General features: G+C 38.3%; 3 protein-coding genes across 7 annotated transcripts in view; 1 reads left to right on the top strand and 2 right to left on the bottom strand.

Moving 5' to 3' along the window:
* NOSTRIN (nitric oxide synthase trafficking) overlaps window positions 1-3369 on the top strand; it is a 36791-nt gene extending 33422 nt beyond the window's left edge. The window contains exons 15-16 of the mRNA XM_042450239.1: window positions 1329-1454; window positions 3215-3369. Coding sequence (XP_042306173.1) covers window positions 1329-1454; window positions 3215-3369 — 281 coding nt within the window. The remainder of the gene's footprint in view (window positions 1-1328; window positions 1455-3214) is intronic.
* Window positions 1-13940, bottom strand: part of LOC121921681 (bile salt export pump-like) — a 390920-nt gene that overhangs the window by 272573 nt on the left and 104407 nt on the right. The gene's annotated exons all lie outside the window — the stretch shown is intronic.
* Window positions 3405-11420, bottom strand: SPC25 (SPC25 component of NDC80 kinetochore complex). 2 transcript variants are annotated; one of them, XM_042450218.1, is made up of 7 exons: window positions 11173-11420; window positions 10108-10265; window positions 8690-8755; window positions 7639-7785; window positions 6677-6772; window positions 4947-5045; window positions 3405-4319 (listed from the first exon to the last, which is right to left on the bottom strand). In XM_042450218.1, the coding sequence occupies exons 2-7, from the start codon at window positions 10259-10261 to the stop codon at window positions 4195-4197; spliced, it is 687 nt and encodes a 228-aa protein (XP_042306152.1). In that variant the 5' UTR covers window positions 10262-10265; window positions 11173-11420; the 3' UTR covers window positions 3405-4194. The 2 variants fall into 2 exon arrangements, with proteins under 2 accessions (XP_042306152.1, XP_042306162.1); XM_042450228.1 differs by having other exon boundaries at window positions 11250-11414.

Below are 13940 nucleotides of genomic sequence, written 5' to 3'. Positions count from 1 at the left end.
CTGTCAAGAAGATCACAAAAAGATTAAGAATGGGAAAAGCATCTATGAAAGAACTAGACAAGTTCCTAAAGTGTAAAAATATACAACTGTGCACTAAAGTTAGAATTGTCTATCGTATTCCCTGTCACCACATACAAATGCAACAGCTGGACAGTGGAGAAAGAAAGAAGACAGACAGGGGGAAAAAATCAACTCATTTGAGATGTGGTGCTGGAGACGACTGCTGAGAATACTGTGGACAGCCAAAAAGACAAACAAATGGGTCCTTGAACTGATCAAGCCTGAACTCTTCATGGAAGTCAAAATGATGAAAGCGAGGCTGTCATACTCTGGCCACATCATGAAAAGGCATTATTCATTAGAAAAGACAACAATCAGGAAAAGTAGATGGTAACAGAAAGAGAGGTAGACCACATGACAGAAGGCTGGACTAAACCAGAGTGGTCATGAGCCTTAATCTGCAGGACCTAGCAAAGCAGAAGATAAGGGGTCTTAGAGATGTCTCATCCACAGGTTTGTCATGAGTTGGGGTTGACTCGAAGACAGTTAACAACTATGAACATACGCACACATGTATGACTACAGTTGGCCCTCCGTTTTCGCGGGGGATTCGTTCCGGACCCCCCCCCCACGAAAACAGAGGCTTACGCATATTCAAGCCCCATAGGCTTGAATGGGGTGCGTGCCCGTGCCCATTAAAAATAGCAGAAGTCACCCATCCATGGATTTCCAAGGTCGTGGATCCACGATCCGAGAGTTAGGAGGGGCAACTGTATGTAGCTACAAACTTTTTCTAGATGACAGAGAGGCAACAGTTATAACAATAGCAAGTACATTTCTATACTGCTTATCAATGAACTTAAGCACTTCCTAAACAATCTACAATGTGTAAACTAATTGCCCCCAACAAGCTGGGTACTCATTTTATCAACCTCGGAAGGATGCTAGGCTGAGTTGACCCTGAGCCCCTGGGCTGGGATTGAACTCACAACCTTGTGGTTTGTGAGTTGTTGCAGTAAAGGCATTTAACTACTGTGCCACTAGGACTCCTATAGGGGGAAACGGAAGGGGGCAGTTACTAGAATTGGAAGTCCCAAAATGAAAACAATCACCAAATTTCAATTTTCTTTAAAAATTAAGAATCAACACACAAAATGAGTGGGAAAATACTTCCAGCTCTTTAGGTTCCAGCTGTTTTCAAATTATTTTTTTTAAAAAGTAATTTAAGCATAATTGGGTGGATGCTCAAGAACAATGCTGTCAGTACATGCTGAGACAGTTATAATTTCCTAGTGTAAATAGTGTAACTTCATTGTTCTATCTTACAGCTCCTGCTAGCAATTCAAAATCAGCAACCTCTTTTGATCCAAAGAATGGTGATTCACTATGTGAAACTTGTACAGCATTGTATGATTACTACACAGAAAGGGATGATGAGCTTTGCTTGAGTAAAGGTAACCTTTCTTTTGGATAATGCTGGATATGGGATTCTGGGAGTTGTGATACCCAAAACACTAACACGTCCAACCTCTAATAAACATGCTTAGGTTCATGTGGTATGATTTACCAGGGCTTCTGGGGTGTTCAGAGTTTTAAGTATTCTAATAGGATCATACTTCAAGGCAGCTGCCCCAAACCTTAAATACTAAAAGAGAAAAGGTTCCGAAATAATTCTATGTGCTGGGGTTGACAGATATCCCTTACTCGAGGGCTGGAAAACTTGTCTTTTTATATAGACTGAAGAAGATACCCAAAGTCCAGTATTTGTGGTTGTGGACATTTTGAGAAAAAAGATGAGACCAAATTGCAGAAGCTCACTGCCAATACAGATAATTATGAAATAATTAAAACTGATTCAGGACTGCTGATGCACACTAAAATAGAAACCAAGTATGGGTTTTCCTAAAGATAGAATATTGTCAGTCCTACATGTCAAGAATTTTGACTGACCCTTAGTGGTATTTGAAAAACCTGGCAACTCTACATTTATATGTGTGTAAAGGAGTTAGATCTGCTTCTGTGTCATTTGCATATTTCAGCATCCTATTAAAATGCAAACAAGAAGGTTGTACCATGGGAATCATACCTCTAAACTAAACGTGCGACAGGATACAGGATATCAGACACTCTTGCAAATAAATTTATTGAGAGTGACTAGCTTACAAAAGGACATGTGGCCTGTGTAATGATATCTGCCAATTGTAAAAATGTGTTATTACAAAAATTCACACTGTTAAAAGGCCAGCTGTTATGGGATTGCAAAATTAAAACAAAAAGCCAAAGGGGGAAGATGTGGATTTTAAAAAGTTATCCTGATGTAATCCAAAGGGTATAGCAAAAAACATGGCAACATTATCATAAGAACTTTAAATTACTATACTAAAACAGACCTGTAGGCTTTTAAAAAATCCTAAACAACTGATTCTAGAATCCACTTCAACACAAAGTGAGCACCTATTACAGTCTGGAAACCATACCCCATGACAAGCAGCTTAGCAAGCGGGATATGTTTCGCCTGGAGAACAAAAGGTTAAGAGATGACATGATAGCCATTTTTAAATATTTGAAAGGATGTCATATGATGGAACAAGCTTGTTTTCTGCTGCTCCAGAAACTAGGAAATGAATGCAAAGTACAGGAAAAGAGATTCCACCTCAACATTAGGAAGAACTTCCTAATAGTACGAGCTGTTTGACAGTGGAATATGTTGCCTTCAGATTGTGGTGGAGACTCCTTCTTCGGTGGTTTTAAAACAGAGGCCGGATGATCCTATGTTGGGAAATATTTGATTGTGTATTCCTGTACAACAGGGAGGTTGGGCAGGATGGCCCCTGTGGTCTCTTCCAACTGTATGGTTCTGATTACGGATTCATCTGATCAACTATGAGGCATGAGCAGAGTTAAACTTTTTATCCTAAATGAAGTACAGTACAGTATGTAGGGGATGACAATGAAATCCAATCCCTTCACCATGGTTTCTCACCACAGTACCCTGCTTTAAGCTAATTTTCTCCAACCCCGCTAATAGAAGTCTGGCCTGTTTATCTTGGAGCTAAGCATGGGCACATGTATAAACACAAGATGTACTTGAATAGGAAGCGGGCTCTACACATACCCCATTCAGATATTTGTGCAAAGGGTGTTTGCGTTAGAGAAAACCAATAGGTGGTGACTTTCTTAATTAAGGAGGTTAACATATGCATTATCCTGTTAGGTGACGTGATTGTAATCCACCGCAAGGAAGAGGATGGATGGTGGTATGGATCTGTAAATGGAAAAAGGGGTATTTTCCCAGCTACTTATGTGGAAGAAGTACCTCCCTCCAGTCAACTGGGCCTCACCGTAGATGGAGAAACCTTTTTAAACTGAGGCGAGATAACCTCAACTGGAATTGATCACACATCCAGCTTACAATATGATTTATTCAACTTGACAAGACAATGGTTCAGTTTTTTTTTTCTAAATGCCTACCCTTCCTAGGTTTGGATCTGAAACTAATTCTGCATAGTAGCTTCCTGTGTAGGAAGCTCTGAAGAGACAGTACAAAAAAGGTAACTTTCCTTTGGTGAATTATAATAGTATCATAAAAATTGAACATAATTACCAAACCTAATTTATTTTGGTCTCATTTTAAAGCAATGAGTAAATCTCACTGAATTTATTGTTACTTCTGAGTAGACAAATAAAACTGCAGTTATAAGAACTACAAATTAACTTCCCATTTAATTATTAGTTTCTCGATATTCCATGCTGATTGTTGCAGGATTAGTATGTATAGTACTGGGAAAAACCTGATTCTGTTTGCTTCTTATAACAAAGCTTAAGCTAGGGCAAGCAAAAACAAAAACAAAATCCCCTACAATCCATTCATAGAGATTGGTACAGTCAAGGTTCATGGGCAGATAGGCTAGGAAACCTAGGAACTACGAAAAAGTAGCATTTTGCAACATTGGGTAGCCTACAAATCTATACTACCAGAGAAAGCAAAACCTCATGTCCACAAATGCAACTTCTCTCTCTTAAATTCATTGGAAGACAATGGATGATTCTTACAGATTGTGTGGCCTATGTTCAGTCTCTTCCCCAGTTCTGTCTTGAAGAACAAATCATCAACTATTCTAACTTTTTTTCTAAGTACAGTAAAAGTGACAAAACAAATAGGAATACACACATATTTACAAATAAAGGAATACATCATTTGTAAGACAAAGCAATGAAGGCTTTTCTAACATTAGCAATAAATGCAGAAAAATTGTTGGTTTCTCTCACTTTGAGCTGCAGCTCTTCTATACAGTCCAGGGGAGGAGAACAAGAGATCACTACAAGAAAAAAGGATAAAAATGTCTACATTGAAAATAAGTCTTCTTAATGTGACAATTACTTTCTTGCATATAAATCCTAAAATATCTTAGTAGTTAGTGTCTTGTATTAGTCATTTGACTATGCTTTTTAGCTTTTTGACCTCCTGCAGCCACCCTCAAATCTCATGAACTACTTTTGTATTATTACTTCTAACAGCAGGAGTTTATTAAATCTCAATATTGATAATCACAATTCTGGTCACAAATATTAGTGGTCCAGCCTGAATTGGGTGGCTTTTGAAGTAGGAGATACACATGGAAAAAGTACAGCAAACTAAAGAAAAAGCAATTTAAAAACCAAAGAAATTAAGGATGAGGAAATGCCTGCAACCTGTCATAAGAAATTAATTCAGTACCTGAAGGATTTTTACAATGTAAAAATAGGCATTTGTGGTTGTTTGCTTTAAAACTATAAAATAAGGTGGGGAACATCAGTCCTTCAGATGTTCTTGGATTACAACTTCCATTTCCCCAACCACTGACTGTGCTTAGCTGGGTGATGGGAAATGAGGTCTGAAAACAACTGGCCACTATTTTTCCACCTCTGCTAGAAAATTAGATTCTGCTTAGAAACTTTACACATACCTTCATAAGCTCCGTCTTCATTTATAGAAAGGGTAAGTGTGTATGGCTTGTCAAAATCTTTGTGGTCAATACAGCGGAATATAAATTGCAGATGATTGGCTAGATGAAAAAATGAGAATGTATTAGGGCAATCATGTTTATCAGATAAAATATGAGAGATACAACATGAACCAGCATCATAACATGGTGGAATCTATCATTGCAAGGGCCACAAAACCACTCTGGATTTTATTGCCATTCCTCCAGCACCTGAACCAAGTTGCCTAGGAGCTCTGCCATTTGCTGGATTGTAGGCTGACCACAGCAGCTCTCTTGAAAAGTTGCAGGAGCAGTAAAATCCAAAGTACGTTTGCTGGACTCAACTTCCTGCAAGATTGGTTTGTTGACTTTCTAAACATCTAACTTTGAACTGTCTGTATATTTTGGTCAATTGCTAATTTCAGTTTTAGGAACTACATTTGGGGATAGATAACATCTTTGATAATGTGCCTAGCCTTGAATCCTCTCAGTGGGAGAAAGATGGGATATAAATAAAGTAAATAAAATAAAATGACACCAGACAAAATAAAAATGCTAATTTTATACATAGGTGAAACAAATCAAGACTGCTAACTGATGGGATACTCAAAAAGAAAAGGGCAGAGATTATCCTATCTTAAACAGAAAAAAAACCCCTAATAACACATTGTTACATAATGTGATACTCATCTATGGCTGCAATTCCATATGACTCAGCATAGGGTTTATATCCACATGCAGACTTATCCTAGATTGAGCCATATATTTCCCCCATGTACGGCCATTACTGGCTTTATGGGTAAGATTTTACAAACATCTGATTACATCCCCATAGCTGAAAGGACAGCAGTTCTGGGATCTCTGGAGGACCCCAGCAGACCTCAGTGCTGATATCATCTTTTTGCATCTGGCTATGGGGATGTAGTCAGATACTTATGCAATTTTGTTCACTCCCCATGAAGCAGGGCCATTGGGTGTGGGATTTAGAGGCTGTTCTATAAATCCAGGCTGGGCTTTGAACATTGCTGAGGAAGCAATGAAAGGAAGACAGTCAGGCCTCCCTATCGACGGATTCAACCATTTACAGCTTGAAAATATTCTCCCAAAAAGAGTTCTGAAAAGCAAACCTTGGTTTTGCCACTTTATGTACGGGACATCATTTTTTACACCACTGTACACAATGGGATTTGAGCATCCACAGATTTTTGTATCCATGGGAGTCCTGGAACCACACTCCAGTGGATACTAAGGACCCACTGTACCAACCCAGCACCCCAAAGGGGGTATACACATGTTATGTTCCTAATAGGATGCTAGCTAATTTAAGTTAAGTAAATATGTCTGACATTTACTGTGCAAACAAAATCCACTAAGATGTACCAGACCATGCTATCATGCTCCATGTTTGTTGCTATACTTGCAAATTTTGCTCCTCTAAGGCAAGATCTTCTCATTAAAGGCACCAATTAGTTTGAGTAAGAGGTGTTTCCCATCCACCAAGACTAGAACTATCCACTCCAATAATCTGTTAGACAAAGAATAATAAGCACATGAATTATCCCCTGAAACAGCCTTTTGTACTGGTGAAAGGGCAGATCTACATGGAAATCTGTTTCTACTCTAGCGTGTTTTTTGCACCAGGACAATAATAGCAAAAGGGGGAAAGCAATTAATTAATGTTGCTATAGAAAAATAGTGCACATCCATCTTACCGCAGGTTTTGCGTATTTCTAGCCCAAGGCGTTCTTTAAATAGTATTTCTGCCTTATGTAGTCTTTCCTCCATTTCTTCAGTGGCCTTGCTTTTAGCTGAGATCGAAACAAAACAAAATCTTAAGATTTTTTCCCCACACCTTTAAATCTAGCCCCAGAACTTGTCTACCCTGGCCTTAAGTAATCAGATACATGATTGGAAGTGTGGTCTCAAATCTATCATTACCACTATAGAAGCATAGGAGTCTACTGTGGTTACAAGCACGTGTCATCACTTTTGGCTAGTACACCAGCTATGACACTAAATTAGGTGTGGGCAGCTTCAGTGGATATGCAAGCTAGTTTTCTGCCATAGGTCCTGAAAGCACTGTAAAGACTGCTAAAAACATGTAAAAATAAACCCAGAAAACACAGAGACTTTTAAAGAACTTCAGCCAGCTGAAATTTAATTTTTAGATTCTTAATTAAAGACACAGATAATCTTATGATGAAGTGTCAGCACTTATACAGCTAGCATAAAATAGAAATTGTCAGTGGAGAAAAGAAGCATCCAGCTTCTGCTTGATCATTTCCCTTATTCTCTGACTCTGTACGCTAATGTATCAAACAGTAATACAGTACTTGAAAGCCTTGCTGTCATTTGACTTGTCGGAGTAAGGAGAGTCTATTAATTATCCTAGCGCTTCCATAAAAGGAGTCATGGAGCTATGTTCCTCTTCTGCCAAAAACCAATTGTATCTATTAGTATGGAGAAGTGAGCTACAGTATAAAGGAGCTGCCAGATTGGTATAAATGGCAGAATGGGGCACAACTGCATCATATACAGTAACATTTTAATAACACGTTATTATAGCAAGACAATCTTGATGTTTAAAAAATGGAATGTGAAGTGGCTCTAATCACCCCATGCTCCAATATCCCTAAAATGCATATTCATGATAAACTTTTTTCTTGCAACTTACTTTTACTTTTCCTGATCAATTCTTCTTTGAGTTCTTGAATATTTTCCATTAAGTCTTTCTCTTCTTTTCGGCAATCCTCAATATTAGCAAGAACTTCTGATAATTTCTCCTGTTTTTCTTCAAATGATTTGTTCTTTTGACAACACTCTACTTGGAACAAGGAAAACTAGATGTTCACTGTTACTGCAAGACCCAGTTACAAAGTTGGTTTTATTCCTGTGCAATTCTGGTGGGAGACTTAAACATGTGAACAAAAACATCAAATGCAAGACAATAACAGGGCAGATGCTACTTTAAATGTTATGACTGCCTCTGTCTTTAACTACTCTAAGCTCTTTAAAGCACTATACAGTACTGTATGATTGCTTCTAAATGGTATCCCTGCCAGAAAAACTAATGATTATAAAAATAAACATTATGAGCATGCCTACATAAAATGAGTTTCGGATTACTTAGCTACATATCATTTGGATGATAATATATTTACAATGTAAGACAATACTGCTGAAATCTTTGGATGAAAACAACCTATAACCAATGGGAAAAGATGAAGGGAGTTTAGCCCAAATCACCTGGATAATAATAGGTTTCCTATACTTGTTCTAAATCATGATGGACAAGATTTGACATATTTCTTCATTGTAAGGCAGTAAATGTGCATCAGAACCACTTATAACATAACTGTGTAGCACAGATACATTCACTTTATTTTAAAACATATTAGGTACATCCAGCACAGAGCTATGCATGCTTAAAAGCCTGTTGACTTCAACGTGGTTATTACTGAAAATAGTTTGGGGGTGGAACTGCTGGAGCAATGCTGGTGTTACAAATCGTTTAGGCAAAAACTCTACATTGAATATTTTGCTACAAAACAGGATTAGTTCAGATTGTAATTAAATCCTCTTGTAAAATTCTACCTATTTCAGCTGTAAAAGACAAACCCCACGCAACAATGGCCTTTCAAGTATTCTGGTTTGTTCTTGTTTGAACATCACATATTAGCTAATATAAAATGTTTCAGAATAATAAGAACAGACTCATACTATACCATTTGTATATTCATGAACTTTGTTGATAATCTCATCTCCCTCTTTCAATCTCGTGGACCATTTGTCTGTAATTTTAAATATATTTATATGTCAAACCTGATATACTTGTCTTCCTTTATAACCATATATACATCTGTCAAAAGATATAAATATCTTTTTAATAACATTATTCAAAACAATCCTGAGCCTCAGACTTTTCTTTAGACCCCCCCCTTTCCCTCAACGCTGCTGAAAAATGAGGGAAAGGTAGTCACATGGATCTTAAATAGAATAATGTTGGCTCTTCTTTGTTCAGAGTCTATGCTTCTCAGTCGTGGAAATGCATTTCACAGCACAAAAACAACCAGCACAAATGGATTTTAAAGGTCCAGCCAGCCCTCTGTATCCATGGATTCTTTATCCATGGATTCAACCATCCATGGCTTGAAAATAGTCAAAAATACTATAAATTCCACAATGTGAACCTTGATTTTGCTGTTTTATGTAAGGGACACCATGGAATTTAATGGGACTTGGGCACCCACTGATTTTGGTATCCACAGGGGGTCCTGGAACCAAACCCCAGCAGATACCAAGGCCCCACTGTAGAGCAACTTCTCCAGGTTGCAACCTGGCATTCCTTTTTGCATAGCAAATTTTCTCTGTTCAGACACTTGCCGTATTTCATCACATTGCCACATAACCAGTAATACCAATTGGCAGCAAGACAGTCCTTGAACAAGGAAATTGCAAAGGAAGATTAGAAAGAGAAACAGCTGAGTTATATTTTCAAATTCCAATCCTTTAGCAGAGTTATGAAATAGCTTCATGGGCATGGCACACTATATATATAGTAATACAAGAGTCTTTGCTTCTGCACATAACAAAAGAAAACTTTTGAAAGAGTTTTGAACCCAGGAAAACTGATTTTTAGTGAGCAGATTGATGGCTTTCACACATCAACACTAACCGACCACTGTGAAGATCTAAAAGACCTGTATCACTTTACACCCTTGGATACAGAGGGCTGGCTGTAAAATGGCAAAATCCGGTTTGCTTTTGGGAATTTATATATTTTGAAAATATTTCCAAACCATGGATGCTTAAATCTGTGTATTTTTTAAAAATGGTGTATCTGGATGGCTGACTGTATGCTTGATACCTGATGCCTTAATACTGCTTGGTACTGCATCCAAAGAAGTGGGTTTATATCCAAGAAAGCTAAAATAAAAACCAGTTAGTCTTAAAGGTGCCGCCACATTTCCTTTTCTTCTCCTCCTCCCTTCCTGCTTTTTTTCCCTAATTATTTTTGTTGAGTTTTTACAATGAAACACATAGTCTGTAGAACAACGACGGCGATGACGACAACAACAACAACAACATTCGCTTCCTGCTTTTTATGCAGCGATAGAATATAACAAAGCATGCCCAGCTTTACCTGTAAGTGAGGTTATGGTCTCACTCCACACATCTCTTAGTCTCAAGGTCTGGTCAAGGGATTCGTGGCAACAAGTTGTCTTAAACTTAGTCCAAAATGCCTTTATTTCCTTTTCAAGCTTCGCCACTTCATCGCTGTCTTCCACTTGGGCCATTATTCTGGAAAAGAGAAAAGAAGTCACTCTAGATTAGTTAAGAACACTCTTGAGGAGGAAATCTTACTGGAGCAGGCCAGCATGGTGGGGAGGTTTGAGCAATGGATTATTATTGTTGTTATTTTATTTACTTATCACTTGCCTTTCTTGGGACTCAAGGCGGCAACTAAGACTCTGGAGACCAGGGTTCAAATGTCCGCTGGAGCACAAAAACCCAATGGATGACCCTGGGCAAGTCACACTCTCTCAGCCTCCGAGGATAGAAATGGCAAGCCTCCTCCAAAAAGGATTAGGGATGCCGTAAAGTAAAAAAATGACTTGGAGCCACACAACAACAACGCTACAAATATAATTGATATATTAATGTAAATGTAATTATTTACAGCTCTTGGGGATCCAAGCCATCTAGGCATCAAAGTAACTGCTGGGCTGTTTTTCCAGGCAATGCCTCTGACTGACTTTAAAAGATCAGAGAAAAAGCCCTCCTAGATAGACCTAGAATCCTTCTGCACTGCAGAAATGATCCAGTTTGACACCGCTTTAACAGCCACAGCTGTGGAATTCTGGGAACTGTAGTTCACTGTGACTCCATAGCACTGAATCGTGGCTGCTGAAGCGGTGTCAACCTGGATTATTTCTTCAGTGTGGATGCAGCCCTGGCTCAAAAGCAGCTTCTCAAGGTAAGAAACCAAGCAGCAAATTTAGGCTGCATCCACACTGGGGAAATAACCCGGTTTGGCACCGCTTTAACTCTTTTTCTGGCTCTTTGCTATGGAATTCTGGGAGTTGGAGTTTGTTGTGGGGCCCAGAGCGGAGAGCAAAGAGCCAGACAACAAGTTAAAGCGGTGCCAAACCGGTTTATTTCTCCAGTGTGGATGCAAAAGCGAAGTCAATAAACCGGTGAAACTGACCAAGCTGGTTCTCGACATCGGGCACTTCGTTGTTGGTTAATAGAGCAGGCAAAGAAAGCTGTCACTCCCCAACTGACCGAGTTCAAAACGTCCCTCCATTTCGCGCCCGCGATAAACGGACTCTCTCCTCCTATTGGCTCAGCCCTCCCCACGCGCAGCTGCTGATTGGCTCCCCTCACGCAAGCTAGGCGGGGAGCTCCCCCGCGCGGAGGGTTCTTCTTCGCCGCTATTGGACACTAAGGACGGTGCCAGGCGATGAGCATGATGGGAACTGTAGTTTTAATCTTGTTTTCGAACGGCCTCCTTGCTGTCATGGAAACCGACGTTGGAAGATGACGGCCTTACGCTTAATAAAATAAAACAAAATAGAAAATAATATAAAATATATAATATAATCATATATAAAATATAAAACATAAAATATAATAAAATATATAATATATAATATATAATAAAATAAAAATATAATATGAAATATAAAATAAAATATGAAATATAAAATACAATAAAATATAAACTATATAATAAAAATAAAATAAATATATAAAATGAAATATAAAATGAAATATTTATATATATATAATTAAAATACAATAAAATAAAAATATATAATAAAAGAAAACGTATAACAAAAGAAAAAGAAAATATAAAAGAAAAAATATACAAACTATAAAATAAAATTAATTCCAAAAGCAAACCTTGATTTTGCCATTTGATATGTTGTTGTTGTTGTTGTTGTTGTGTACCTTCGTCATTTCAAATTTATGGCAACCCCAAGGCAAACCTACAGAGGGTTTTCTTGCAGTGGAGTGTTTTTGAGTGTTGGATTATAGTTCTGGAGACCTGGGTTCAATTCCTAACTCAGCCATGGAAACCCAGTGGGTGGCCTTAGGCCAAGTCACACTCTCTCAGCCTCAGAGGATGACAATGGCAAAACCCCTCTGAACAAATCTTGCCAAGAAAACCCCATGATAGGTTTGCCTTATAAGTTGGAATCTACTTGAAAGCACACAACAACATATAAAATGGCAAAATCATGGTTTGTTTCTGGAATGAATGAATTAATTTATTTTACTTGAAGGCACACAACTGTTGTGGATGATAGGCTTTAAAAGGTTCTGACAGAAGTGATGGCGAACCTATGGCACGCATGCCAGAGGTGGCACTCAGAGCCCTCTCTGTGGGCACATGTGCCGTTGCCCAGCACAGAGTTTGTTACCAGAAAGCCAGAGGGACATGGCACTTTGCAATTAATAAGTGGGTTTTGGGTTGCAGTTTGGGCACTTGGCCTCTAAAAGTTTCACCATCACTGAGGACCCAGATTTCATTGAGAATTCTGATTTATTCAAAGCTAGCTGTCCCCAGTGGAATTCCCATTCCAACAAAACTGAGGGCTTGAGCCAAAGAAATTGGCTATCTTTATAGGAAAACAAAGAAAACTCATCTTCATCACCTCACTGGGCATTTCACACTCTAAACATATAAATTTCCAGCAATCATAGCCCAGATACATGAATACATTTAAATATACTTTAAAATACATTTGGTTACACCCCGTTGTCCCTTATCAGCTATGTTAGCACTCAGAGGCCCTTCTGCCAGAGAAATTACATTCTCTATCATCAGTCTTTTACTAAGGCTCTTTGTTCTCTTGGTGCCTGGATGAACGCTTCAACTTGAACATGTCTACATCTGCCCCCCTTTCTGCATGCATTCCACTCTCCCAAAAGCCTTGCATATTACCAAACATTGATATATGGGTATGTCCACCTCACAACAACTACTCCACACTGGCACTAATTACAAATATGAAATTACATTAATGATTGTTAGAATGTGGCTTCTTTTTCTATTTCCAGACTGGAGTTATTTTTTTTAAAGGTTTTTTTTTAATCACAATTTTGAGGCAAAACCATCAAGAACTAAAAGCACAACAAACACTATAAATCCTATAAGCATAGTTCTGGCAACATCAGTGTGCAATGCTGGTTATCCTAGGGTTGGTTGTCATTCAGATCAAGAGATGTGGAAAGGTTAAGCTCTTGAATTCCCATCCGCCATAATACAGAGCAAAATGAAAGTTTTAATTATTAGTAATAATATCAAGAAACCACCCTTGGGGCTGCATCCACACTGCAGAAATAATCTACATTGACACCACTTTAACTGCCATGGCTCAATGCTATGGAATTAGGAGCGCTGCAGTTTTGTGAGACACTTAGCCTTCTCTGTCAGAGAGTTCTAGTACCAGAACAAACAACAAATCCCAAAATTCCACCAGATGGAGCCATGGCAGTTAAAGTGGTGTCAAACTGGATTATTTCTGCAGTGCGGATGCAATCTCAGTCAGAAGGCGGAAAGCCTTAGATCGTTAGATGTCCTATTTGATATGAAAAACTGCAAAACATATTTTAAGTAATAATATTAGAAGACTTGGTAGAAGACTTGTATTTTGGGACTGGCCTTATCGGCATATGCACATATGTAATAGGTCCATAAATCATAAATTCACTTAATCCTGTTAACATTGTTCAGTGTCCATAAACTAATATAACACAATATATCTCTTAATTTGCCAAGAGATATTCAGCACAAACTGAATTGTTAAAGAGAAGCACATCAAAATTAATTATAAAATATTATTCTCCCTCCCCACTTTGTCAACATATTAGGAGGCTAAGTGCTATGATTTTTTTAAAATTTCAGGTAAGAAGAGGGGTAAAGTCACATCACTTGGGAGAAGGGCAGGCCTTTTCAGGAAATAAAAT

The sequence above is a fragment of the Sceloporus undulatus genome, chromosome 1, assembly GCF_019175285.1.
Source record: "Sceloporus undulatus isolate JIND9_A2432 ecotype Alabama chromosome 1, SceUnd_v1.1, whole genome shotgun sequence".
Taxonomy (NCBI): domain Eukaryota; kingdom Metazoa; phylum Chordata; class Lepidosauria; order Squamata; family Phrynosomatidae; genus Sceloporus; species Sceloporus undulatus.
The sequence above is the reverse complement of the archived record's forward strand: the minus strand, read 5'-3'. Positions and strand labels throughout refer to the sequence as shown.

What these genes read in the sequence shown, in the direction of transcription:
- SPC25 (XM_042450218.1), bottom strand. Translation starts at nt 10,261, where the DNA reads ATGGCCCAAGTGGAAGACAGCGATGAAGTGGCGAAGCTTGAAAAGGAA. An exon ending in AGTTCATGAATATACAAATG is followed by an intron (nt 7,786 to 8,689) that starts GTATAGTATGAG and finishes TGTTCCAAGTAG; the next exon opens with AGTGTTGTCAAAAGAACAAA. An exon ending in TGAAGACGGAGCTTATGAAG is followed by an intron (nt 4,320 to 4,946) that starts GTATGTGTAAAG and finishes TTTTTCTTGTAG; the next exon opens with TGATCTCTTGTTCTCCTCCC.